This window comes from Eulemur rufifrons, chromosome 22 (assembly GCF_041146395.1).
Source record: "Eulemur rufifrons isolate Redbay chromosome 22, OSU_ERuf_1, whole genome shotgun sequence".
NCBI classification, from domain to species: Eukaryota; Metazoa; Chordata; class Mammalia; order Primates; family Lemuridae; genus Eulemur; species Eulemur rufifrons.
Genome location: NC_091004.1, coordinates 925,305 through 952,743, shown reverse-complemented (window position 1 = coordinate 952,743; position 27,439 = coordinate 925,305). Strand labels below are relative to the sequence as shown.

General features: G+C 70.5%; 1 protein-coding gene across 1 annotated transcript; it reads right to left on the bottom strand.

Moving 5' to 3' along the window:
• Positions 1-882: 882 nt before the first annotated feature.
• Positions 883-27,439, bottom strand: PLXNA1 (plexin A1). Its single transcript, XM_069497665.1, is given in 35 exon segments — positions 883-1,465; positions 2,021-2,171; positions 2,525-2,737; positions 3,284-3,453; positions 3,573-3,763; positions 3,865-3,961; positions 4,165-4,268; positions 4,402-4,561; positions 4,664-4,810; positions 9,051-9,117; positions 10,155-10,411; positions 11,556-11,698; positions 14,582-14,816; positions 15,042-15,185; positions 15,300-15,539; positions 16,231-16,324; positions 16,569-16,736; positions 18,033-18,169; positions 18,939-19,059; positions 19,157-19,308; positions 19,408-19,601; positions 19,707-19,803; positions 20,797-20,997; positions 22,858-22,972; positions 23,173-23,272; positions 24,664-24,796; positions 24,799-24,822; positions 24,959-25,045; positions 25,047-25,070; positions 25,072-25,084; positions 25,339-25,439; positions 26,171-26,209; positions 26,211-26,312; positions 26,437-26,493; positions 27,281-27,439. Coding segments are annotated over 35 exon segments (4,533 nt in total). The 3' UTR covers positions 883-1,369.

Sequence of the window (27,439 nt, the reverse complement as noted above, 5' to 3'; positions counted from 1 at the left end):
TAAAGTCCGTGCGAGTCCTTTAGTACCATGGAGAAAGTGACTTTGAAAGGGGGGAGGGAGGGTCGCGCTGCTTGGACAGGCGCCCAATTAATTTAAAAACATTAAAAAAAAAAGGGGGGGGAGGGGACAGGGGGGCGTCTACCAACCTCTAGGACACTTGCTTTTTTTTTTTTTTTTTTAAAAAAAAGATCAACTCTTGGGGACTCGACTACACGCTAGCACGATCGATCATGCACGATGTCCCGGGTCCCTCCGTCTTCCGGTGGGGGACACTCGGGGACCCGGGGGGGCCACCGTCGGCTCCGCAACCGGCCGGCATTGCCTCCCCGCCGCCCGAGTTGTCTTCGACAGTTGTCATTAAAATTTCATCATCTCTTCCTCTTCCAGGGTCGCTATACAGTGAGCCACCGGGGCTGCGGGCTGGCGACACGAGGGCCATCTCTATATATAGGTATGTACAGGTTTCTTCTAAAAACGTCGTCTCTCCTGTTCCCCGAGGGCTGGGCCCCCTGGTCACCGCCGGCTGCTTCCGGCCCAAAGGGACCCGGCTCGGCGACGTGGCGGGAGGGGACACCCCCCCCGGCAGGATTCTGTCCCCCCACCCCTTAAAAACCAATACGGTCCCCAGATGTCCCAGCGCTCTGCAGAGTGGCCGGGACACCGCGGAGACGCTGGGGGACCGGAAGCTGCTGGGGCCGGGGAGGGGACAGCGTGGTCGTCGGGGACCCGCTGGGGGCCCGGGCCACGCCCCCGACGGCCTAATAAATAATGGGGACGTCGCTGTGCTGCGGCGGCGCGGAGTCCCCAGAGGCGCGGCCCTGGGGACAGAGGGGGTTGGGGGTCGGGGGTCTAGTCCGCCTGGAAGTCCCGCGGGGGGGGGGGGTCTCAAGTGACACCAGCCTACAGCAGCCCCTCCATAGGGGGACCGCGGGTGTCGCGGGGGCGGGGACGTGGCGCCCGGTCTCGGCCGCGCGGAGCACGCGGTGAATCTGAGGACGGTGGCGCTGGGCGCACAAGGGGGACAGCGACTGCCCCTCCCTCCCTCCCTCCGTCCGTCTGTCCCCGTGTCCCCGTGTCCCCAACGTTGCGGGCGCGGCCCAGGCTGGCCGCCCCTCCGTCTGGGGGGAGGGGGGGGGTCCCCGCAGCTTCGGCCACCCGGGTCCCCTGCGCGCTCCCCGGGCACAGCAGGCAGCGTCACGTCCCCGCCGGGCACAGCCGGGTCCCCCGGCGGGACACGGGACGACGGTGGGGGGGCGGGGCGCGCCCCGAGCGCCCGGCTCTCTGCGCAGGCGCGGGGGCTGCGGGGTGTCCCCCCCCGCCGCTCGGTGGCCTCCCGGCGCCGCCGCCTCCCTCGGGGTGGCCGCCGGGCTCAGCCGCTCAGGCCCATCGTGTCCACCACCTGCTCCAGCTTCCCGCGGAGCCGCTGTCGCCGCGCCTGCTCGTCCTTCTCCAGCGCCGCCAGGATCTGCGGGGGCGACGCCACCGGCACGCGCGTCACCGCGGGGGCCGCCTGTCGCCATGCCTGTCCTTGTCCCCCCCTCGCCCCGCCCCGGGACTTCAGGCCTCTGTCCCCACCCCCTGCAACCTCCCAGTGCCCCTCCCTTCCCCTCGGGCCACCTGCCTCCCCCCCTCCCCCTGCTGTCCCCTTCCTCCCACCCCCTCCCCAGCCTCTGCACTTGACCCTTGACCTTGAACCCAGAGCTTTCCTGAGCTCCCAGCTCCACGGCCCTCGAGCCCGGAGCCCCCCAGCGCACGCCCAGTGAGCTCAGCCCCCGCCAGCGCCCGGCCTCGGTGACAGCCACCCGGCCCCGCGGACAACGGTCACTCGTGAACCTGCATCCTCCCCCCCACCCCTCCCCCCCAGAAGATGCCGCCAGCCCAGCTGCCCTGCCCCGTGCCCCCCGCGGAACTGTGGCCGTCGGGGACAGAGGCGCGAGGGCAGGCGCCCAGCAGCCTCGGGGAGGCCGCGAGGGCCACCGGTGACGATGGCCGCCCCCCAGCCGTCCCCAGAGCGACTCGCCTCGTCCTTGTACTTGCTGATGTAGGAGTAGATCTCGTGCAGGGCGCTCATGCTGTTGAACTGGCTCAGGTGCAGCCGGGACTGCTCGGCCAGGTACGCGCTCATGTCCTGGTCGCTGATGGACGGCATCTTGGCGATGTCGGCATAGTACCTGGCGACACGGCGGGGCGGGCGCGTGAGCGCGGCGGGGGGCTGCGGGCCGCCCCTCCCGTCCCCAAGCCCCGCCCCTCCTCCGTTCCCCAAGCCCCGCCCCTCCCATACCCCAAGCCCCGCCCCTCCTCCGTCCCCAAGCCCCGCCCCTCCCATCCCCCAAGCCCCGCCCCTCCCATCCCCCAAGCCCCGCCCCCCCGTACCCCCAAGCCCCGCCCCTCCGTCCCCCAAAGCCCCACCCCTCCATGCCCAAGCCCCGCCCCTCCCGTCCCCAAGCCCGCCCCTCCCATACCCCAAGCCCCGCCCCTCCCATACCCCAAGCCCCGCCCCTCCCGTACCCCAAGCCCCGCCCACCTCTCCACCCAGCTCTTGTAGTTGGGGATGTCCTTGGCGTAGAGCAGCTTGTTGGAGGGCGAGTCCTTGCCCAGCTTGTGCTCCGAGGTGGAGCAGGAGTCCATGAAGGTCTGCGCCACCACCGACAGGCAGGCGTCCGTGATGCTGTTCTTGTGGATGTCGAACACGAACTGCGGGTTCTTGATCACATTCACCCAGAACCGCAGGGGCAGGCTGCGGGGGGGCGGGGTGCCGGGGACAGGAGCCGGTCACCGGAACCCGCCGGGGAGCAGCCACCACCCCCCATCCTGCCCCCCACTGCCCCGGGCCTCGGTTTCCCCTTCTGAACGGTGCAGGGCCTCGCCAAGCTCCCGGCTCTGACCTCCACTGGGAAGACGGAGGCCCAGAGGGGACCAGAGGGGACCAGAAGGGACCAGGGGTGTCTCTTGCCACCCAGCTGGGGCTCCTGGACACCCCCCCAGAGTGTCCCCCCGGCGGACGGGCTTCCAGCCTGGACGCAGGCCCCCGCGCTGCCCCAAGGAGGCGGCTGAGGCGTCACACGGGTGCGCCCTGAGCCTGCCTGCTGTCCCTGTGGCTGTCACCCTTTGTCACCGAGCGAGCGGCCCACACCGATCCCTGCGCGCAGCTCCCAGGGCCGAGCCGGGAGCTCCCGAGACCTGGGGTCGGGGGAGGCGGCCGACACGGCCCCTTGCGGCCCCCGTGAGACTCCCCCGGGGATGTCCCCTGTCCCCTGTCCCCTGTCCCCCCCGCGGCAGGCACCAGTTGCTCTTCCAGGTGTGCCTGACGTCGGCGTCGTGGATCTGGTGCCGGTCCGCCTGCTCGTCCAGGAAGTCGAACATGTACTTGATGGCCAGGGGCAGCGCCGAGCCCCGGTGGGCCGTGCTGAAGATGGTCTCGAACAGGTCGTCCACGAACTTCTGCAGGGTGCCCTGTGCGGGGGACACGCAGGGGACACACAGGGGCCGCGTCAGGCTCCGCCGGGGGCGGCGCGCCCACCTGGCGGGCGGTGGTGGGGGGCGGGCAGGGCGTCCCCCGGCCGCGTCCCCACCTTGGTGGCCAGCAGCCGCGTCAGGTAGATCTCGGACACCATCTTGCTGCTCCGGTCGCCCTCGCGCTGGTCCGGGTGGTCGTGGTTCTTCACCAGGTGCCACAGCTTCGTGCCGCTCTCCAGGTCCGGCGTGATCATGGGCGTGCGGGAGCGCAGGCTGTCGGGGCTGCTGGCCGTGCGCAGCATGCTCTCTGCGGCACCGCGCCCTGCCTCAGTTTCCCCGTCTCCAGACCCGGGGGGGCGTCGCCTCTGCCCCCACCCCGCGGCCCCCCGCGTCCCCCCTGGGTCTCACCGTATCTGCTCAGGGACTTGGTGAAGGTGGACGAGTTGGAGATGTTGTAGGCCGACGTCTGCTTGGGCACCAGGGCCACCGAGGACCCGTCCGTCACCTGCCCAGGGAGAGGCCGGGGACCCGGGTGACGCCCCGGTGTGGCCCACGGAGGCAGCCAGCGCGCCACCGCGAGCCTCAGTTTCCCCAGCACAACAGGTCCACGGCCGGCGGGACGAGCCCAGGAGCCCGGCGTGGGGGGCTTGGGACGTCCCCGTCCCCGTCCCCGGCGGCCACCTTGCGGCCCCGCTCTGCCCTGGTCACCTGGTAGTGCGCCAGCGTGTTCAGCCTCTTCCAGTCGTTGTCGATCTTGGTGGTGACGTCCTCGTCCTGGAGGATGATGCGTGCCATGCGGCCCTGGCGCCACTCTGCGGGATGGGCGGCGGGGGGGGGGGGACGGTGGCTCTTGTCACCGGCTGGAGCTCCCGGACACGCCCATCCCGGCCGCCACCCCCGAGTCGCGAGGCCCCCACCGCGCCCCGGCCCGGCCGCCCGGCTCACCCAGGTCCATGTCCCCGGCCTTGGGGCGCTGGGAGTAGGGGACGCCCTTGTACACGGCGTCCAGCAGCTTCTCCTTGACCTGCGTCACCGTGTCACAGTTCAGTCCCTTCACCGGCACCTCCGGGGCGTTCTCGTTCTCGGGGTTCACGCAGTTCAGGGTCTGCGGGGCGCGGCGGGGGCGGTCAGCGTCGGCCGTCCCCTGTCCCCCATCCCGTGTCCCCTGTCCCCTGTCCCCCCCCCCCCGGGCCGGCCACGCGCTCACCAGCGTCTTGTACTCGATCTGCTGCCGGATGAGCTTGTCCTCGCTCAGCGAGTAGCGAGCCTCGCCCGTGATGGCGTCGATAGGTCCCTTCTCCATCTGCTGCTTGATGGCGCAGTACAGCATGAACAGCGGCTCCCCGGCGCACTCCTGCGGCGGGCGAGGGTGGCCGGGGGACGTCAGGCCGCGCGGGGACCGTCCCCGGCCCTCCCGGCGCTGTCCCCTGCGAGGCCGCACGAACCCCCTTTCCAGGCTCCTCTTAGAAGCCAACTGGGGTCTCCCCGATCCCCCAGAGCCCAGCAAAGACGGTGCGAGAGGATCTGGAAATCCGGCCCCGTCGCCCTCCTGAGCGCCAACGCGAAAATCTTAAACAAAATGACAGCAAGGAGGACGCAGTGGGGACAAGCAGGGTTTGCAGCAGGGCCCGCGGTTCTGTCCCCAAGTGTCCCCCCAGCCCTGGGTCAGACTTCAGCAGGGGCCGCCTGAGGCCAACAGGGCTGCCAGCTCACCGCACCCGGGGACAGAGCTCCCCAGGGCGCGTGGCCAGGGGGGACCCCGTCCCCCGCCACTCTGGCTGTGACTGTGATCTGTTGGGTGTCGTCAAGGGACCCACCGGCGGGGTCCCCCGCACGGCTCTAGGACCCGCTGCGGCCCTCCGTGGAGACGCACCCCGCCCCGGGGCTCACGTGAACCAGAGAAGTAGCGCTACAGACGCTCGCTAAGGAACTCACTCAAATGAATCAAAAGTTTCCCTTTTCCAAGGAAAAACGTTCCTGTCCTCACAGCCGGAGCTCAGCCCGGTTGGGCAGACGCCTGCCTCCCTGCGTCCCTCCCTCCCTCCCAGGCCGGGCTGCCTGCGACGGCCACGCGGCGCCAGAGCCGGGCACAGGGTCCCCTGCAGGCAGCAGCGAGGACTGAAAGCGATCAGAGGGTCTGAGTGTACCCCGTCCGGCGCGGGCCACGGCCGCCCAGCCTCCCACCGGCCCCGACAAGGACCTCCCAGCAACACGCTGGTCTTTCCAATTCCGTTTTGTTTGCAAACTTGAGAGGAGGGCGGGGCTACAGACGCGGGGGCGGGGCCACAGATGCGGGGGCGGGGCTACAGATGAAAGGGGCGGGGCTACAGACGCGGGGGCGGGGCCCCTTCTCCCGAGAGGGGACCAGAGGGACAAGAACCTTCTGCTGCCTCAGGGTCTCCAGGCCTGGTCCCCCCCCCCCCCACACACAGGGAGGAAGCAGCGAAGCCACCGTCTCCGGAGACCAGGGCAGGGAGGTTCCTGGCTCAAAGTCACACAGCGAACAGCTGGAGAAGGCAGGATTTGAACTCGGATCCACGTGACCCCTCACATGCAAATAAAAGTCCCTTCCTGGCAGGGAAGTCCCCTCCTCCATGCAGGAGCTAGCAAAGACAGGAAGTGTGTCTTTTTAAGGACTCCTTTAATTGCAAAAAAAAAAAAACCAAGAAAAAACACAGCCCGAGGAAAATGGGCAAAGGATACAAAATGGGCAAAGGATACAAAATAGACTTTTGCAAATTTGGCTGCAAAGATGAAACAAAAGCCAACCAAACAGCGACGATCGGTCAGATTTCACCGGCCACAGCGGCCAGGGGAGAGCGGGACCGCCAAGCGCCACCCGGGCCCCCTGGCAAGACTCTCGGACGTTGGTGCCACCTCTCCTGTAGGCCAACGTTAAAATAAACGCACCCGATCACGTGCACCCGCTCTAAACCTGAACGCCAGGAAGCAAAAACCTGCTGCGGCGGATGCCAGCTGGGGCCCCGGGCCCGACGGGGACATTCAAAGTTCTCGTCCATCCACGGGCACGGCAACAGGTCAACGAGGCCACGGCCACGCCGTGGAATATTACGCAGCTGATAAAAGAACACGACAGACGCCTACGTCCTGTGTCCAAGGCCAGGGAGACCGAGGTGTGCTACTGAAAGAAACCTCTCGAACGAGAAAAAAACGTCCACCGCTAGGATCTCTCTTTTTTTTTTTTTTTTTTTTGAGACAGAGTGTCACTCTGTCACCCTGGCTAGAGTGCCCTGGCGCCAGCCTCGCTCACAGCAACCTCAGACTCCTGGGCTCAAGCGATCCTCCTGCCTCAGCCTCCCGAGGAGCTGGGATGACAGGCATGCGCCACCACGCCTGGCTCATTTTTCTTTTTTTCAGAGATGGGGTCTTGCTATGTTGTCCAGGCTGGCCTCAAACTCCTGGGCTCAAGCCATCCTCCTGCCTCAGCCTCCCGAGTAGCTGGGACGACAGGCATGCGCCACCACACCTGGCTCATTTTTTCTATCTATATTTTTAGCTGTCCAGCTAATTTCTTTCTATTTTTAGTAGAGACGGGGTCTCACTCTTGCTCAGGCTGGTCTCGAACTCCTGACCTCGAGCTATCCTCCCGCCTCGGCCTCCCAGAGTGCCGGGATGACAGGCGGGAGCCACCGCGCGCCCGGCCTAGGATCTCTTCTTAATGGCAAAAGCGCGCTCTGTTTATGGGTGTTTGTTCCAGTCCAGACTCCAGCCTGGGAGGACAGACACCAGCGCACCATGGCCACCAGACCCGCACGCTGAAGGGCGACTGTCCCCTCCCACTCGGCTCCGTGCCATGCCGTTGTGTTCACGTGAGCACGACGACTTTTCTAGCTAAAAAGTTCTGGTTTCTAAACACAACAAGGAATGAAAAACATTTCGGCTGTTTAGATAAAAGAGTTTGGTTCTTGCGGCCGGCCGGGCGCGCCGTGGCTCACGCCTGAAATCCCAGCATTCCGGGAGGCCGAGGTGGGTGGGAGGATCGCTAGAGGTCAGGAGTTCGAGACCAGCCTGGGCAACATAGCAAGACCCCATCTCTAAAAAAACAAACAAACAAAAAAGTTTGCATTCCCGAAGTTCATCCGTATTGCAGCAGGTGTCAGAATTTCCGTCCTGTTTGAGGACTCTACGGACAGGCCACACCCTGCTCACCCCTTCATCTGTTAACAGACGCCCCCACACCGCGCTAAGTCACAAAAGGACAAACACCGCCCGGTCCCACTCGTCCGGGGTGTCCTGTCCCAGTCACGGAGACAGGAGGGCGGGTGGCCGGGGCCGCGGGAGGGGGACGGCAGGCGGAGGGGAGGTGGTGTTTCACGGGGACAGAGTTTGGGTTTTACAAGACGAAAAGAGTCGACAAGACCAATGGTGGTGACAGCTGTGACGTCACAAATATATCTAACATCGTCGCACCGTATGCTTAAGAACCAAGTGCCACCTCCACGGCACTACACGGCCACCGTCCACGCTGGTGACGTCCCTGCGGGGGCCACGCTCTGCCGGCCTCCCGCGCAGCCCGGCACCCACACCCAGCTTGGGTTCCCGGGCCGGACTTGGGGACTCGAACCCCGTGTCTCGGGGGTGGAGTCAGGGGCCGGCGGGGACCCGCGGGAGCCAAGACGCGGCCGAACCCAGCCGAGTGACACCTGCGTGGCCTCGCCCCGGGGTGGCTGCTTTGCAAATAAACGATGTCACCCTAACAGAACTGGACAACTGTGTGTGTCACCCCGTGCCGCGAGACAACCGTGCTTCCCGCTATGGGGCGTTTGCAATGCACAAGGACTGCTGTATACACACACACACACACACACACACACGCACAAGAGGATGAGCCCCCCTGGGGACCTTCTCTCCAGCCTGCTGTCCCCTCCCGGCCCCCCACGTCCCTCCCGCCCTGCTCCCCCCCGGGGTCCTCGTCCTGCCTCTTGCGAAGTTTCCTGTTACCTGTCCCTGCTCTGTGCACACACACGGGCGAGCCCACCACCTCCCGGCTCCCGCGGGGCCGGCAGGGACACGGAGGCCAACCGGGAACCGGGGACCGGGGACGCCGTACGCAAAGCCACATTCCGCCCGGGCAGTCAGCACCGACACGCACCCTCCCCACTGCCAGGCCGCGCCGGAGGTCACCCTCGTCCCCAGGGCACCGACCCCAGGCCGCCGGGGACCCCAGAGCCCAGGCAGGGAGCACGCACTTAACCCACACCCCGAGCTCCTCCCTCCTCCCTGGAGCACCGGCCTGTCCCCCGAGCCTTGGGGTCTCCCGAGGGAAGCCAGGCACGTGACCTGTGTCATCTGCCAACACCTCAAGCGTCGGCCGCCGGGTCAACTAAACAAAGGCCCACAGGGACCCACCTCCCTGACCCCGGCGGGCTGGGGGGCTCGGCCTCCAAAGCAAGGAGGAGGGAGGCGGGAGAGGGGACGATGGTGGCGTGTCCTGGGGGCCAGCGCTCGCTGGGCTGAGACCCCCGTCTGCCCCATCCCCCAGCACCTCCCTCTGAGCCCCGCCCCCATCTGTCTCCTCCTGTCACCCGTCACTCTGGAGGGACCCGGCTCCCCTCCCCCAGCCCCCCGCCTACCTTGAGGAACTTGTACAGGAGGAAGGTGAACCAGTTGGTCAGCATCTTCTCCGCCACCGACTCGGTCCTGGGGGCGCGAAGGAGGCAGAGTGGGGTCACCCCCGGGTGTCCAGCAGGGACACGGTCCCCGGGAACCTCACCTGCCCCCCCTTGTCCCGAAGATCAGGCCTCGAGGAGCACCCACGGGAGGAGGGAGCAGGCACCAGGGGCTCCGGCAGCTGCCACGGGGACCCCCGCCCTGCAGCCCGGACGGAGCCCGGACCTCCGAGCACGAAGACTCGGGCCTGGCGCCAGGGGCCCCGCCGGTGCCCAGCAGTCCTGGTCCTGTCAACTCCTGGTGACCAGGAAGCTGAGACTGGGAGGACCCGATGATGCCCCCCCTCCCCCGCAGGATTGCAGGCCCCGCCCCATGCCCCGCCCCCCCAGCACTCGCCCCGCCCCAAACCCGGCCCACCCCAGCACCCACCCCGCCTCAAACCTCTCTCACCCTATATTAGCCCTGCCCACCCAGCACTCGCCCCACCCAAAGCCCCGCCCCCAGAACCCCAAACCCCGCCCACCCTACACTTGCCCCGCCCCAAACCCCACCCACCCCAGCACTCACCCTGCCCCCAAACCCCGCCCACCCCAGCAGCCCCCCACGCCCCATGCCCCGCCCCCAAACCCAACCACTCTATACTAGCCCTGCCCACCCAGCAGTTGCCCCACCCACACCACACCCAGCACCCGCCCCAAACCCCGCCCACCCCAGCACTCGCCCCGCCCCAACCCCGCCCACCCAGCATCCACCCCAGCACCCACCCCGCCCACCCCAGTACTCGCTCCGCCCCAACCCCGCCCACCCCAGCACTCACCCCGCCCACCCCAGCACCTGCCCCAACCCCGCCCACCCCAGCGCCCGCCCCGCCCCAACCACCCTATACTAGCCCTGCCCACCCAGCACTTGCCCCGCCCACACCACACCCAGCACCCGCCCCGCCCCAACCCCACCCCCCCCCCCCCCCGGCACTCACCCCGCCCCAACCCCGCCCACCCCCGCCCAAACCCCGCCCACCCCGGCACCCGCCCCGCCCCACTCCAACCCCCCCCCCCCGCCCCACGCGCCTGCGCAGCAGCAGCTTGGGGTGGTTCTTGCTCTCCAGGTTCTTGTCGATGAGGTCGCACAGCAGCTGCTTGAGCACGCCCGTGGCGAACTCCATCTCGCCCTGCAGCGCCGTCATGATGAGCGAGGCCACGTTGCCGCGGTCGCGCATGGAGAAGCTGCGCTGCGCCTCCAGCGTGCGGATGAAGGTCAGCAGGAAGTGCTTCTTGGTGAGCAGCTGGCCGAACAGCGTCAGCGACTTCTCCACGTTGGCCTGCACCTGCGGGGGGGGGGGGGGGCTGGGACCTGTCCGGCCACCGTCCGCCATGGGGGGGGGGTCCCCAGCCTCAACTGTCCTCCGGGCGGGGGGCTGGGACCGGCCCGGCCACCCTGACTCCTCCGCCATGGGGTCTGTCCCCGAGCCTCAGCTGTCCCCCTCGGTACAAGGGACGCCAGTGGCCCGGGAACCTGCCACCCCCGCCCCCGCCCGCTGCCCGGGCAGGACAAGCCTGGCCACAGAGCCCACTGCGGGCAGGGAGGTGACAGGGCACTGTCACCGGGGTGGGTGAAGAATGAAGGGCCCGCGTGCCACCGTCCCCCTGCCGCTGGCAACCCCTCCGGCTGCACGGCCCCCGCCCACTGCAGGGACGTCCCCGCAAGTGCACGTCCCCCTGGCCTCACTCTGCTTTGGCCACAGTGACCCCCACGCAGAGTCCCCTCTCCCCACCTCCCAGGTGACAACACTGCCACGGAAGGGAAGAGGCTGGGTCAGGGCCACACAGCATGGAAGCAGGGACGAGGAGTTCAGGTACGGCTGGCTCCAGCCTCCTGCTCTCTCTCTGGTCAGGGCAAGAGGTGCCCACAGGCCACCAGGGGTATCTGGCCCCCGGCCCGGCAGACAGGGGGATCTGGGAGGAACGTGGAGCCCCCGAGAGCTGGCAATCGCAGCAGGGGGTGGCATCCCTGGCCCCCGGGGCAGAGCGGCAGGACGGCCCATTAGTCTCAAGGCAAGAGGGACTTCCTGCCGGCTCAGCCACGCGGGGCAGGGGGCTGCCCTGCCGAGACCCCGGCTGCTGCTGGCTGGGAACCGGGCCTCCCCAGAGAACTTGGGGGGCAGCCCCGTCCCTCACGGGCTCCCTGCCACCCCGCAGTGCAAAGCCCAGTGCTCCGAGGGCCCCTGTGCTCAGCCAGCCACACGCTTGCACCCCAGACGGCCACGTCAGACTCCGGCCGGGCCCCCAGGCGCCACGCCGGCCAGTCCCGGCCCCAGCGCCCTCCCCGCTCGGCTGGTCCCGTCCCCCGGGGCCCCCACGCGCCACGGGGCTGCCTAGCAGCACCCAGGAAGCCTGGAAGGCAGGGGACAGCGGCCACCTCTGAGCACCTGTGCCCCCCTGGGTCCCCCAGGGTCACAAAGCCTGGGCTACCTCCATCTCCTTGAGCACGGGGTGGTCCTCGATGCCAGGGAACAGCACCCGCATGGCGTAGGTGCGGTAGTCAAGGAACGGGATGCCGGCGCCGTCTAGGTCGTTGGTGAGCTCGTGGATGTCCGTCTGCAACTCCGCGAAGGCTGCGGGCGGGCGGGCGGGCGTTGGGGGGTCAGGGGGACGCGCTCGCCACCCGTGCCTGCCGCCGGGGCCCCAGCCCTCCCTCCCCCGCTCCGCTCCAGGCCGAGATGGGACCCCAGCGCTGTCACTGCCTGGAGTCACGGCCTCAAGGGGAGCCCCATGCCACCCTGTGCCTCGGTTTCCCTCTGTGTCACTGCGTTGTCACAGGGCTAACCAGAGCCAGGCCGGGCAGGGCCTCCCCGCGCCGCAGACGCTGGCGTTAGGGGGAGGAGCAGCCACACAGCCCTGCTGCCCTGGCCGCCCGGGAACAGGAAAGGTGTGGCCAGGTGTGGGCAGGTGTGGGCAGGTGTGGGCAGGTGTGGGCAGGTATGACCAGGTGTGGCCAGGTGTGGGCAGGTGTGGGCAGGTATGGCCAGGTGTGGGCAGGTGTGGCCAGGTGTGACCAGGTGTGGGCAGGTGTGGCCAGGTGTGGGCAGGTATGACCAGGTGTGGCCAGGTGTGGGCAGGTGTGGGCAGGTATGGCCAGGTGTGGGCAGGTGTGGCCAGGTGTGACCAGGTGTGGGCAGGTGTGGCCAGGTGTGGGCAGGTATGACCAGGTGTGACCAGGTGTGGGCAGGTGTGGCCAGGTGTGGGCAGGTATGGCCAGGTGTGGGCAGGTGTGGGCAGGTATGGCCAGGTGTGGGCAGGTGTGGGCAGGTATGGCCAGGTGTGGGCAGGTGTGGCCAGGTATGACCAGGTGTGGCCAGGTATGACCAGGTGTGGGCAGGTGTGGGCAGGTATGGCCAGGTGTGGGCAGGTGTGGGCAGGTATGGCCAGGTGTGGCCAGGTGTGGGCAGGTGTGGGCATGTATGGCCAGGTGTGGGCAGGTGTGGGCAGGTATGACCAGGTGTGGCCAGGTGTGGCCAGGTGTGGGCATGTATGGCCAGGTGTGGGCAGGTGTGGGCAGGTATGGCCAGGTGTGGCCAGGTGTGGGAGGTGGCAGGCAGCGACGGGGCTGCAGGCTGTCCCCAAAGCCCGACACAACTGCGGCAGGCACCCCTCAGGCCCAGTGGGGGCCCCTCCCCACCCCCTCCCCCTGCTCCAGGCCAGCCCTGCCTCTCCCGGGAACAAAGGCAGGCGGGCAGAACATTCCAGAGCTGTGAGGTGTGCATATCTGATCAGGAGCCAGGAGCCCGGGGGCGGACTCTGGGGGCGGGAGCCTGCGTCTCTGGGCACCGTGGCCAGGTGTCTGGGGAGCCCCACCTGGCCAGTCCCCCAGCAGGTGAGGACCCCCGAGGGGGGCATTCCACCAGGACGGGGGTGGGGGCACAGGAAGCTGGGGCCACAACCACAGGGCCACTCCGGAACATCTGGGACCCAGAAGGCTCCCGGGACGCGGGACTCTCTAACGGTTGCAGCCTGGCCGAGTCCCGGACAAATCGGACGCCTCAGACTCCGCGCAGTCGGCCACATCCCCCACGCCAGACCCGCACGACGTCAAACCCCGGCCCCGTGGCGGGAACATGCCACACGCCTGCCACCGCCAGCCGTGAGCACGCGCCAACGAACATCTGCAAGGCACGTTCCATAAGTGCCACCGATTATCAACGCTGTTCCGTCCCCGTCCCGACGGCCAAGACGTCCGCGCCGAGGCCGGGAGAGGCACGGGGCAGAGTCCGGGGTGGGGGGGCCCACAGGAAGGCGCCGCCCCGGGCTGGCCCAGCGCCCGGGGTCACCGGCCCCGAGGCACCGCCGTGCCAGCTGGGGAAGCCGGCTGCGCCCGGCGTCGGCCAGCTACGGCCAAGGGCTGCATCTGCTGCCTCGAGCCCAATGCACGGACCCCGGGGCTGTCCGAGGCCACCAGGGTCCCCAAGGCACAGGTGCCAGAGCCCCCCTCCCCGGCCCACCCCAGCCAACCCCACGCTGCAGCGCTCGGAGCACGGGCCAGCCTTCCGCAGACACCAGCCTGGGGTCAAGCCTGGCTCTGCCTCGGGCTCGCGGGCCTCTCTGTGACACGTCAGCGGACAGGTGGCCCCTGGGACCCAGGTGAGCGCCACACGGAGCCCCCTGCTCCGGCCTCCCCGACCTCCTCGCGGCTCCTGCCTGCTGCGAGCCACCCACCCCGGGCGTCCACCTGCTCCTGGCCGGGGGCTTTGAGAGAGCTGGTTGGGGGTTGGTTGGTGACCAGCTGTGGCCGCCAGGGACGGGCCCAGCAGCGGCATCCACTGGGAGGGCTGAGCTGACCCGCGGCGGCCGCGTCACCAACATCAGACAGGGCTCACCCGGAGAGAGGCCGGGGCCTGGGACACAGCAGGCCCGGGACGGAGGGGTCCCCTGGACACAGTGACGGAGCCGGGGGTGGCCACGCCTGCCTCGCCCAGGACTCCCCACACAGAAGCCCGTCACCCCCGGCCGAAGCCGGTCTAAGCCGGTCTTTGCCACTCACGCCGTGAATCACGACACCCGTGCGCCCGTGTTGGGCAGGCGGCCCCCACACGAGAGCTCCTCAAAGACAAAGGTCGGCCCCGGCCGCGACCTGTGTGCGCCCAGACACCAAACACAGGTGGGACCCCGCGCACGGCAGGGACATCGTAAGTCCCCCCAGGCCGGCACGCGTGTGCACGCCTCACCGCCCCGCGGGCTCCGCACTGGCCGACTCCACCACCGCTCCTGGCACCCATTCTACAGACGGGGAAACTGAGGCACAGGAGCTTACAGAGTCTGTTCCCGACCTCCCGGCCGTTTGCTGGGCGCCGGGGGCGACTCTTGAGTCTGCATCTCTGAGCAGCACCCGAGAGGCGGCCCCGCCGCCCAGCAGAGGAAGGCCGCCGGGGATGGCGCGACCTGAGCTGGAGGTCCTAGTGGACCCCTGCAAGCCCTCGGTCCCCCCTCCCCGCCCCACAGACCTTCCTTGCACTCGAGGGCCACCCGCGACTCCAGGTTGTCCATCTGCAACTGCAGGCGCTTGAGGGTGCGGTCGGCGTCCCGCGACTTGCGCTTGTAGGCGATGAGCACGGCCACGATGACCAGCAGCAGGAGACCCCCGCCGCCGCCGATGCCCACGGTGGCGGGCAGCGTGAGCAGGCTGTCCGAGTACACCTGCAGCGTCCCCGGCGAGAACTCGAAGCCGCCGGCTCGCACCTGCCCGGGGCATGGGACGGCGGAGGCTGCTCAGAGCCCTGGGGACCTGCCGGGGACCCACAGGTGGGGACGCAGGACTCGCGGGGCTCGGGGCAGGGGGACAGGGGGCGCGTCTGGGGCTGGGCGCAGAGTCGGGGTTGCCCTGCCGGGGCCGGGGGGGATGGGAGTTGGGGGGCAGGAGGTCACAGGCGGGAGAGGGACCCAGGAGCCCGGCGGCGCACGCACCGTGACCTTGTGCTGCCCGGTGAGGTTCGGCGACTCGCACAGCAGCTGCGTCTCCGACACGGTGAGGACGCAGGGCGTGGAGCCGATGAGCACCGTGTAGTTGAGCCGCGAGCTGCCGGGCGCGGGCGGCAGGAGGTTCCGGCCCTGCACGGCGGTGGCAGGTGGCGGGTGGCAGGTGCGTGAGCCCAGACCCCCCGGGGGGCCGCCTCCCGCCGCCGCCCACCGCCCGCGCGCGCTCTCCCCCACCCCTGGGCGCACCTTGAGGATGAGCGGGGAGCTGGGCTTCAGCTCCAGCAGCCCCGAGGGGCTGAGCGGCTCCAGCACGGGGTCCGGGTAGTAGACGAAGGCCGAGCCGTTGAGCACCAGCAGGGACCGCACGTTGTCCATGACGAAGCCCAGCTCGTCCGGCCGCTCCCCCAGCTCGGGCGGGCTGCGCCGCGGGTTGGCCACCGAGGGCGCGCGGCACACCATGGTGGTGTCGTTGTACACCAGGCAGCTCTGCGGGCGGGGCGGACGCGGGCACAGCCGGATCGGCAAAGCCACGGAGGGACTGGGGCGTCACCGCCGACAGGAGGCCGCGGGGGGGGGGGTGTCCGCGGGGGGGGGTGGGGCGGGAGGGGGTGCGGGGGTCGTGGTGGGCGGGGGGAGAGCGGGGGTGGGAAGGGAGAGAGGGGGGAGGGGAGACAGGGGGCGGGGTTGGGGCTGGGAAGGGAGAGAGGGGGGAGGGGAGAGAGGGAACGGGGGAGAGCGCCCCCCTCCAGGGGTTCGTGGAGGAGGGAGAGCGGGGCGGGGGGGGGGGGGCGGAGGGGTCCGTGGGGGACGGGGGAGAGCGGGGGGGGGGGAGGGGAGAGAGGGGCGGGGGGTGGGCGGGAGGGGAGAGAGGGGCGAGGGGCGAGGGGCGAGGGGCGAGGGGCGAGGGGCGAGGGGCGGGGGGCCGGCGGGAGGGGAGAGCGGGGCGAGGGGGGCGGAGGGGTCCGTGGGGGGAGGGGGGAGCAGGGCGGGGGTGGGGGCGGTCCTGGGGGGGCAGGGGAGAGCGGGGGGGGGGAGGGGAGAGCGGGGCGGGGGGGCGGAGGAGTCCGTGGGGGGCGGGGGGGAGGGGAGAGCGGGGGGGCGTGGGGGAGGGGGAAGGGGCGGGGGCGGGGGCGGTCCTGGGGGGGAGGGGAGAGCCGTCCGCAGGGCTGGGACTCACGTTCTCCCTCTCGACGCCTCCGTACTTGGCCCGGATTTGGGGTTCGCGGACGGTGGCCAGGTTGGTGCCCGTGACCGTGAGGAGGGTCCCGCCGCTGGAAGGCCAGAGGGGGGTGGGAGTCACCGGACGCTGCTTGGGGCCCAGCACGGGGTCTGGGGGGGGGGGTCAGACGGGGGCCCATCTCCCCAAAGACGGAAAACACGTGATGCTCTCGGGGCAGAGGACAGGGAAGGGGGCAGGGGACAGGGAAGGGGACAGGGGACAGGGGACAGGGAAGGGGGAAGGGGACGGGGACGGGGACGGGGATGGGGCCGGGGCCGCCAGGCCGCGCCCCCCACCTGTTGATGCTCCACTCGGGGTCGATGCGCAGGATGGTGGGGTCCTCCGTGTAGTTGTACCTCACCTCGGGGTTGGTGAGCTGCGCCCGGTTGATGCTGATGACGATGGCGGCGCTGCCCGGGCTCTGCCCCGGGGGCGTCAGACACCGGATCTCCCGCGAGTTCCTCCTGCGGTGGCCGAGGGGGCGGCGAGGCGGCGTCGGAAATGCGCCCGAGTGTCCCCAGGGGGTCCGGGGCCCCCTCCCACCGCCCTGAGTGTCCTATGGGGGTCTGGGGGCCCCTCCCACCGCCCTGAGTGTTCTATGGGGGTCCGGGGGCCCCTCCCACCGCCCTGAGTGTCCCGAGGGGGTCCGGGGCCCCCTCCCACCCCCCCGAATGTCCCGAGGGGGTCCAGGGTCCCCTCCCACCCCCCCGAATGTCCCGAGGGGGTCCAGGGTCCCCTCCCACCTGAGTGTCCCAGGGGGTCCGGGGCCCCCTCCCACTGCCCCGCGTGTCCCTAGGGGGTCCGGGGTCCCCTCCCACCTCCCTGAGTGTCCCAGGGGGTCCGGGGGCCCCTCCCACCGCCCTGAGTGTCCTATGGGGGTCCGGGGGCCCCTCCCACCGCCCTGAGTGTTCTATGGGGGTCCGGGGGCCCCTCCCACCGCCCTGAGTGTCCCGAGGGGGTCCGGGGCCCCCTCCCACCGCCCCGAGTTGTCCTATGGGGGTTCAGGGGCCCCCTCCCACCACCCTGAGTGTCCCGAGGGGGTCCGGGGCCCACCCCCACCACCCCGAGTGTCCCAAGGGGGTCCAAGGCCCACCCCCACTGCCCCACATGTCCCGAGGGGGTCCGGCGCCCACCCAGGCCACCCCTAGTGTCCCGAGGGGGTCCAAGGGCCACCCCCACCCCCCCGAGTGTCCCGAGGGGGTCCAGGGTCCCCTCCCACCGCCCCGAGTGTCCCAAGGGGGTCCGGGGTCCACACCTGGGCCCGGCAGCTGCCCAGCCGCCCCCTTGCAGACAACCCCCCCTCGTTAGTCTGACAACGGGTAATTGTCGCAGGAAAATATCGAAACGGACACTCCGTTGTCATCCTTAATCTAAAATCATCCACTCCAGGCCTCACGGCTTTTGTGGAGACGTCTGTTTCGCCTCTTAATATTTTGCTTAAATATCCCTCACTCTGCGCCCAAGGGTCCCCCCGTTCCCAGGGAAGGATGGGGGGAGGGAGGTGGCCGGGTCGTGTCCCCACCTCTGGGGGCGGGGGGACAAACACCGCCCACCCGCCCGCTGGCCCTTCTTCCACTCTGGAGGCAGCCCCTGTCTCCATGGTAACCTCCATCTCTGGGTTTCCATAGCGATCACCCCAGCCCAGCTCGCCATCCTCCCGTTGCCTGGGCAACGGCAGGGGAGGGGGGGGCAGGCAGCCACCTGAACCGGGAGGAGGTCCAGCCCGGCCCGGGGCCTCGACCCCCCAACCCGTACGTTACCAGGAGAAGGAGCAGGGCCGGCCGCCCACAGACACGGCCACGTCGCTGCCCGCGTTCAGGTGGCTGCCCTCGATGCCGATCCAGGTGCCCCCGGACAGGGGCCCGCGGGAGGGGCTCACGCGGTAGAAGGTGGGCGTCTGCGGGAAGACGGGGCCTGGTGGAGCTCCCGGGCCACGCCCCCTCCTGGCGGGCCACGCCCCCTCCTGGCGGGCCACGCCCCCTCCTGGCGGGCCACGCCCCTCCTGGCGGGCCATGCCCCCTCCTGGGCCATGCACTGGGCGCCCCAGACACAGCACCGGGCAGGCCAGGGAGTCCCGGGGCTGAGCCTAGCGCGGGCCACGCCCCTCCCCGGTGGCCACGCCCCCTCCTGGTGGACCACACCCCCTTCCAAGTGGCCACGCCCCCTCTGGGCGGCCACGCCCCTCCCGGGCCCCGAGCTGGGCGCCCCAGACGGAGCACCAGCCGGCCAGGGAGTCCCAGGGCTGAGCCTAGCACGGGCCACGCCCCCTTCTGGGCGACCACGCCCCTCCTCGGTGGCCACGCCCCCTCCTGGTGGACCACGCCCCTCGTGGGGGACCACGCCCCTCCCGGCCACGCACTGGGCGTGCCAGACGCAGCACGAGGCCAGCCTGGGAGTCCCGGGGCTGAGCCCAGGGCGGGCCACGCCCCTCCCCTGTGGGCCACGCCCCTCCCGGGGGCCACGCCCCTCCCGGTGGGCCACGCCCCCGGCGCCCCACACGCAGCACCAGGCCAGCCTGGGAGTCCCAGGACTGCGCCCAGCGCGGGAGGGGACAGACCGCCACCAGGAGCGGGAGCCGAACGTGGCTGGACGCCGGGCCCCGGGGAGGACGACCACCCCACGGCCGCCCTCCCGGAGCAGCAGGGGGCACAGGGGACCGGACTCACCACGAAGGTGAAGCGCTTGGGCGACAGGGCGCGGTAGGGCGGCGAGCAGTCCCTCACGCACACCTCCACCAGGGCGTCGTGCGCACGCACGGTGCTGGCGTCCCCGATCTCACACACGATCCTGCGGGCGGTGGCGGCGGTGGCCTCAGCGGCTGGCTGCGGGGTGACACCTCCCCGTCCCGCCCCGGTGCCCCCGCGTCCCTCCCGGCCGCACTCACTGCTCCGCGCTGATGTACTCGCTCTCCAGGGGGCTGCACAGCACCTTGCCCACGCGCACCCCCAGGCGCACGTCCTCGAAGCGCAGGCCCAGGTTCTCGCCGGTGATGGTGAGCCGCGTCCCTCCCTGCCTGGGGCCCGTCTCCGGCGACAGCTGCGGGAGGCAGAGGCCGCGCGGTCCGGTTGCACAGGTTGCGCATCAGTCAACCCAACGTGGGACCGGTCGGGCAGCGGTGGGAAGGGGGGCGCCTACCTTGAGGATCTTGGGGTCCGCGCAGCGGCTGTTGCCGTGCCGCGCGTGCATCCAGGACGCGGGCGTCTCCGCCGGGCAGTGGTGGCGCAGGGAGCAGCGGCGCTCGGCCACGCACCAGCCGCACTCGAAGCGCGGGTCGGCCTTGAGGCAGAGCCCGCAGCTCTCGCGCAGGGCCGGACACTTGTACAGGTGGGCTGCGGGGACACGGGGGACGGAGGGGACGCGGGGGAGGGGGCGTGGTCAGCTCAGCCCTGCCCGCCCCCCGCCCCCCACCCCCCTGCGGCAGGGCGGCCGCTCACCTTGGATGTTCTGCGGGTTGTCGATGACGAAGTGTCCGTTCCACACGACCGACAGGTTCACCGGGAGGTCGCTGATGTCGTTCCCCTCGTAGGAGTACTGCGGGGGCGGCGGGGCAGGGGGCGGAGGTCAGGCTCGGGGGGTTGGGTCAAAGGCCACCCGCCACCTCCCAGGCCGCGGGGGAGGGTCAGGACTTGCGGGTGCTGGGGACGGGCTCGGCGTGGCCAAGAGTGGCATCTCCAATCCGGAGCCACCACCCGCCGGCAGGCTGGGGGGCTTGGCTTCTGCGACCCACCCAGCCCCCTGCACTGGTCCCCTCTGGTCCCTTTGCCCCCCACGCCCCTGCCCAGCCCCACCCCCACCAGCCACATGCGTGGAGCCGCCTGCTCCAGAGTGACCTCTGCTGCCTCTGGGGGGGTCTCCGCCCAGCACGGGAGCCCCCAGCCTCCCTCAAGCCGCGCCTGGGGACTGGGACCCCCGCAGCGGGCCCCATGGGGACAGGCACCAGGGAGCATTTCCCACCGTGGGGACAGGCACCAGGGAGCATTTCCCACATCTCACTGTCTTCGTCTGCTCAACGGGCCAGGCCTGCCCCGAGGCGTGAGGTGTGTGTGTCTCCCCAGCCCTGGGCACAAGCAGGCGACATCGCCCTCCCGTGTGGCCCTGGTTCCCCCCTCCCAGCGCCACCCCCCAGAGGTGAGGCCGGGCTCGGGGAGCCGCCCCCCAACCCCGGAAGGCAGAGGGGATTCCAGAAACAGCCGTGGTGGCAGGGAGGGACCCTCAGAGTCCAACCTGCAGCCCGCCCAGCCCCGGGGAGCCCGTGACCTCGAAACCTCACCCCACCCCGCCAGGACGCGGGGCCGCGAGACTCAGACCTCCGACCTCATCGGGGTCCCCGCTGTGCGGGAGCCGGGGGCGGGGGCCAACCTCGGCCTTCCTGAGCAGCTGGGGAAACTGAGGCCTGCCAGCCGTCCCGGAGCCCAGGCCCTGCCGTCCGGCGCTGCTCTCCCTGGCCACCCACGAAGGCCATGAAGGCGACAGGACGTTCCAGACACCGCCCCCCACGCCCTGCCACCGCCGATCGGGCCTCACCGAGGAGTTCTGGCACTGCAGGCTGGAGCTGTTGAAGCGCAGGGCGGTGACGCGGGCCGGGCTGCCCGGGATGTGGAACAGACACTCGTACCCGCGCTGGCCCGACTGCGGCTGCGGCAGGTTCCGCGCGGCCAGCGTGATGGGCTTCACCACGCCCACCGGCACGTAAATCTGGGTCGAGGGTAGGATCTGGGGGCAGTCCTGCGGGTGGCAGGGCGTCGGCTGAGCCTGCGGCAGGGGGACCCCACCCCCAGGGTGCGCCCCGCTGCGCCCCAGACCGCGGGTCTGTGCACAGAGCCCGGGGTTCCTCCCGGCCCAGCCCCATTTCCCGCGCTGGCAAACCGAGGAGGCACAGGGCCTGCAGCTGTGCCGAGCACTGCACAAGCCTCTCCCCTCTGGGCGCAGCACACCCTGCACCTGCGTTCTACGGGACCCCGTCCCTCCGGGGACCCAGGACGGCCATCTGGGCCGCGGCTGGAGAGACCCTGGAGGCAGAAGCAGCTGAGAGTGGAGCATGGGGGGCGGCCCGGGGGCCCAGGGGACCCGGGAATCCAGGGAACTCATAAAATTAGCCAGAGCCCTGCAGAAAAACAGCCCGGGTCCCCCGGGGGCCACCGCGTCTCAGCAACAATAACTGATGCAATGGCCCGGAGTCCTTACAGCACCGCCGCTCCCGGGTCCCCGCAGGGGACAGCCCCCTTGGGGACACCACGGAGCTGGGCTTTAAATAGGGACGCTGAAAACAGGCTGGAGTCCCCGAGCCCGGCGGCAGCTCCCAAAGCAGGCACGTGACCGGCTCTGCAGAGATTTCTGGGACCCCGGGAGAGGGCCCGGGCCTCCCTGCGTGCGGGGGTGCGGGGGTCCCCGTAAACCGGCTCAGGTCCCCGCAACGACTCAGGCCCACTCTCTGCTCTTGTGACTCAAGCCGGGCTTTGCTCCCTGCACGCGGGACTCTTGTCCCTACACAGATCGCGGAAACGTCTAGAAGGCTGCCCGCACCTTTCCCTGCGGGGGACACGGTGACCAACCGGCCCGGTGGCCAACCAGCCCAGGGCGGGGCCCCTCAGGGAGTCTCACTCTCTGATCACAGACCCGGACGGCCCCGGCTCCGCTCTCGGGGGCTCCATGGGGGGGTCCCCCTTCGGGGCTCCGGGCACCCCGACTGCCACCCCCCCCCAAAACACGCCAGTCAGTCCCACCTCGGGGCAAAGCAAACAGGCCCGAGGACACGGGGAGGGTCCGCGGAGACCCCGGCCCACCACAGGCCTCAAATGTCTCAGCGGGAAGCTGGGCCAAGATGCCAGGGGCCGGGGACCGAGGGGCTGCCACTCAGGGCTACGCCCCAGGTTCTCCCCACGCTCGTAGCACACCCCTGAAAAACGTCTACGTGAAAACCTGAAATCATAGCTAAAGAAATGAGTAAGTATCAGTGAAATTCCCAGCTCCTCGAGCAAGCCACGCTCCCAGGGAAGCCCTTGCGTGTCCCTGGCGTGCAGACATCAGCTGTCGGACACTGTCACCCCCAACACTCGGGGCCCCTGGCTGCTCTCGGCCTACCCTCCACCACCGCTCCGGAACAATCCGTGCATGATAACTAGCAACGATGACCACACAGTGCTCCAGGCGGCCCCAGGAACTCACCAGCCGCTTGGCGAGCTGAGCCGACGGGTCCCTCCCATTGGGGACCGTCCCTGGGCACCTGCCCAGCCAGGCACCCGCACCCCATACTCCCCCCCGCCCCGCACTGGCTTTGGGGGAATCGGACGGTGCCCGGCCCCCCATGCTTCAGCCTGCAGCCCCCACGCAGGGGCCCGCGCGGGACGCATCTGGGGCTTCTCCCCGTCCCCAAGGCTCACAAGGGACAACCCGGGGACCACCGCCCACGCCGCTGGCCCAGCCTCCAGCCGAGACAGCCCAAGGGACGTCTCTGACCCCCACAGATCTTCCAGCCCCGAGCCGGAGTCTTCCAGTCCGACCCAGCCCGGTCGCCCCTCGTGGGGTGACGACGGTCTGATGCTCCGGACACCCACGGGACCCTCTCCCGGCCGCGCCCAGCCTCACCTCGGACGCGTTGACGCGGCCCTCCAGGAAAGCACAGTCCGCGGCGTTCTGTGTGCACACATGCCGATATTTGCACCAGTGACAGGGGAAGGAGCCGTTGACGCAGGACAGGCAGCTGCGGGACAAGAGCGTGAGACACTGACGCTTGGGGACCGGGCCTGCAACCCCCGCCGCGGCCACAGGGCCTTTGCACTGCACCGCTGCCTCTGCCTCCTCTCTGGGGCCCCTCGTCTCGCCTCCCACCCTCCTCCTGCCTCGCCGCCCCGCACGCGTGACCAGAAATGCCACCAACGTCCCGGGTGCGGGGACACTCACGACTCGTGGACGCTGCAGTTGTAGAAGACAAAGTCCACCGAGGCGAACTTCTTCCCCGTCTCCTTGGACTTCAGGTACAGCTTCACCACGCGCTGGTCCCCTGCGGGGGCGGCGGGAGGCTGAGTCGCCGCCAGGGCCACCAAGGCCACCAAGGCCACCAGGCGCCGCGGAGCCCAGATTGGGGGGGGAGGAGCTCGGCCCAGGGACCCTCCGAGACGCCAGAGTGCTCGGCTGGGTCCCTCCTCGGGCCCTGGTGGCAGGAAGCTCAGCTCTGCGGGTGGGGGGGCCTCTGTCCCCTTCCTGTCCCCTGCTCGGTGACAGGGGCTGCTGGGAGCCGCCCGGTCCTCCCCGCTGCCCCCGGCCTGGCTGCTGTCTGCAGAGCGTCTACACGGACCGCAGCAGCCACACGGGTTCTGCACCCCGACACCCCAGCAGCCCACTTTGCACCCAGGGCGGACGCCACGCCCCCTGACCTCCGACCTCACACGCCCACCCCTGCCCCTGCAGCCCCGTGGAGTCGCGTCTCTGCGCTGAGGTCCCTTCCGCCTGCAGGGTCACCAGGGACCCCCACCCGCCGCCCCGTCCCCGGCAGGAGGCCGCGCGCTCTGGGCCTGCGCCCGGGAGACGACGCCATCGCCGGGCACGTGGCGGGTCACGGCGCTAAATGCGCATGCGCGGGGATCCCCCTTCCCCAGCATCCCCCCAGCGGGGCGCTAAATGCGCATGCGCGGTGATCCCCGCCCCTCCCCCTACCCGTGCAGGTGCGTGGCCCAGAGGGCGTGGGGACGGATGGTGGGGACCGAGGGGCACTCAGCGCCTAGGAGACGCCATCACCTGGCACGTGGCGACTTCCAGGGTCAAGCGCTAAACAAGCATGCGCGGGGATCCTCCCTCTCCCCCCCCCCCCCCCGTGAAGGGCGCTAAATGCGCATGCGCGGGGATTCCCCCCCTCCGCGGCCACCCCCCCACCCGTGCGGGCACGCGGCGCGGCGGGCGTGGGGACGAACGTTGGGGACAGAGGGGCACTCAGCGCCTGGGAGATGCCATCACCTGGCACGTGGCGACTTCCAGGGTCAAGCGCTAAACACGCATGCGCGGGGATCCTCCCCCCCCCCGGGGGCGCTAAATGCGCATGCGTGGGGACCCCCCCCCCCCGTGAAGGGCGCTAAATGCGCATGCGCGGGGATTCCCCCCCCCCCCCCCGCGGCCACCCCCCCCACCCGTGCGGGCACGCGGCGCGGCGGGCGTGGGGACGAACGTTGGGGACAGAGGGGCACTCAGCGCCCGGGAGACGCCATCACCTGGCACGTGGCGACTTCCCCCGGGGTCACGGTGCTAAACGCGCATGCACGGGGAATCCCCGCCCGCCCCTCCCCCCCACCCCACCCGTGGGGGCGCTAAATGCGCATGCGCGGGGGATCCCCCGCCCCTCTCTCCCACCCGTGCGGGCGCGCGGCGGCGCGGCGGGCGCGGGGACTGGGGGACACTCACCCCCCTGGCCCCGCGTGATGGGCGCCACCTCGCGGGCGGAGGGCGAGCGGCAGCGGACCCGGCCGTCCTCCAGGACGCCCTCGGACTCCGTGAAGTCCTCGAAGGAGCAGTTGACGCCGGCCGCGGAGGTCGGGGCACGTTCCAGGCCTGCAGCACGAGCTGGGGACCCCGCGGGCGGGGACGAGCGTGAGCGGGGGGGGGGGGGGGGTTGTCCCCGCGTGGCGCGCTGCGCCCGCCCCGCCCGCCTCCCCCCCTCCCCCCGCCTGCGGCAGGGGCGGCCCGGCCGGCCACTCACCGGGACCTGCGACATGGTGACCGACACGTTCCGCGGCTGCACCGTGAGCCGCACGCACTGCGCCAGCTCCGCGGCGAAGCGCTGGGGGCTCGTCGGCGCGCTCGCACGCGTCCCTGCCGGGAGCAGCTGCGGGCAGAGGGCGCTGTGGTGGCAGCTGGGCATGGCATGCGGGGGGACCCAGGGGACCCCCAACAGCCGGCCCCCACCCCAGCTCCTCCACCCCCGGGGCTCAGCAGCGCCGCGGCGGCTCCACTCCCGCGCGCAAAGGGGACCGGACCCCGTGACCGCCCGGGGCGCACGCACGGCGGCGCGCGGCCTCCCAGGTGCGCGTGCGCCGGCCCAGGTGTCTGGACCCCTCCCCGGCCACCCCCGGGACTCACGTGCTGTGCAGGACACACCAGCCGCAGTGAGGGTCCCGCGACCCCAGGCACAGCTCACACGACGGGTACTGCACGCAGCTCTCCACGGGCACCCGCGTCACCTGGGGTGGGGGGGTGGCGTCAGGACGCTCCAGTCCCTTCCCAGGGATCCCCCACCGCGTCCTTTGTGCTCCCCAGCCCTGCCCTGCTCCCTGCCTGCACACCGGGAGGCCCTGGCTTGTTCCCAGCCGATGTCCCCGTCCGTCCCTGTCCCCGCTCTGAGCTCCCGCGGGGCTGAGCAAGGAGACGGGCCCAGGCCAGGCTCACGGGAGCAGCCAGGAGGGAAGAAAAGCTGTCCCCTCCCCGGCCCTGTGCCTGTCCGGCCCCCCATGTCCACGCCCCCGGAGGCCAGGGGGTCACCAGGTCATGCAGAACGGCAGCCCGGAGGTGGGCTCCCAGCAGGCCAGGCCCAGGCCCCAGAGAGGGACCCGTGGGACAGAGCCCCAGCCCAGCGCCCCAGGCCCCCGCCAATGACACCCAGAGGCTCAAAGGCTCTCGCTCGAACACCCACTTCTGTGGTCGTGATGTCATGCAGGGAAGGGGTGGGAAGTCCAGGCCCACCCGGGACAATCTGCAGACGGTGGCAGGGATCCGAGGCCCTGTCACCCACGCCTGCTCCCCCAGGGTGGCCCGGCCAGCGCTCAGAGCCACCGTGACACGGCCACAAAGCCACACGCTGGCCAGGCAGCTGCGGGCACGCCGTTGGCCGGAGAAGCAGCCACCTGCTGTCTGTGCCCGTGGCCCCTGTCCCCGTCGCCACCCCGCGGCCCCCGTTGCCACCCGGCACGCCCACCTGCTTCTCTGTCATGGCGTACAGGTACCGGCGGTCGGGGGCTGAGCACGAGGTCCCGCAGGATGGGGCTACCGTCCTGGGCCACCACGCTCTCGTAGGCCAGGGCCGGCCGGCCGCCGGGGTTGGCAAGGTCCACCAGGATCTGCGGTGACAAAACGCCCCTAAGTCAGGCTGTGCTGGCCCCGGCCCCCCAGGTCTTGCAACCACAAGGCTGGACTCAGAGACAGCCGCGGTCGGCCCACCACCCCCCCCCCCTCCTGCCCCACCTGGGGCCCCTCATCGGTCACCGGGAGGCCAAGACCCGGGCTGGGGGTGTCTGGGGACTGCAGAGGACCACGGCCCCGAGCAGCGCAGCCCCCCAGGGTGAAGGCTGCGGGACCCCCCCACCCTGGGACCAGGCTGGGTCTCTCTCTCTCTGCGGGAGGGTGTTGGGGGGGACAGGGATGGGGAGGCCACTGAGGCCACCAGATGGGACCCGGGGCCTCCTGGGGGGTGCTCTGGAGATGGGGGACACCTTTGGCAAGAAGGAGGAGGGGGAGGAGGAGGAGGGGGAGGAGGAGGAGGGGGAGGAGGAGGAGGGGGAGGAGGGGGAGGGGGAGGGGAGGGGAGGAGGAGGAGGGGGAGGGGGAGGGGGAGGAGGAGGGGGAGGAGGAGGAGGGGAGGGGAGGAGGAGGAGGGGGGGAGGAGGAGGAGGAGGGGAAGGGGAGGAGGAGGGGGGGGAGGGGGAGGGGGGAGGGGGGGAGGGGAGGGGGGGAGGAGGAGGAGGGGGAGGAGGAGGAGGAGGAGGAGGGGGGAAGAGGAGGAGGGAGGGGAGGAGGAGGGGGGGAGGAGGGGGAGGAGGAGGAGGAGGGGGGGGAGGAGGAGGAGGAGGAGGAGGAGGGCGGCCTCATCGGCATGGAACTGTATTCCAGATCCCAAACAAACCGGGCGTTAATTAGCCCGCGAGGCTGCGAGTATTTTTAGCTGCTTTTTCCCAAACAAACGTATTTAATTAACGGAGAGACCCAGGGGGCTTCCCAGAGCCGGGACTCGCCGGGGCGTGGCCTCCCCCCGGCTCGGGGCTGTCCCTGTCCCAGGCGGGGCCGGCCACCCGCTCGGCCTCCCCCACACTCTCAGCGGGACATCCCTTCCCTGTGCCCCGCGGAGGTTGGGTGGCCCGGTGGCCGGGCTGGGGGTCGGGGGTCGCAGGGCCGGGGGGCAAAGTTCCTGGCCGGTGAGCCGGCTGCAGCGGGCCTGGCCGAGGGCACCAGGCGGGGCGGGAGGGGACAT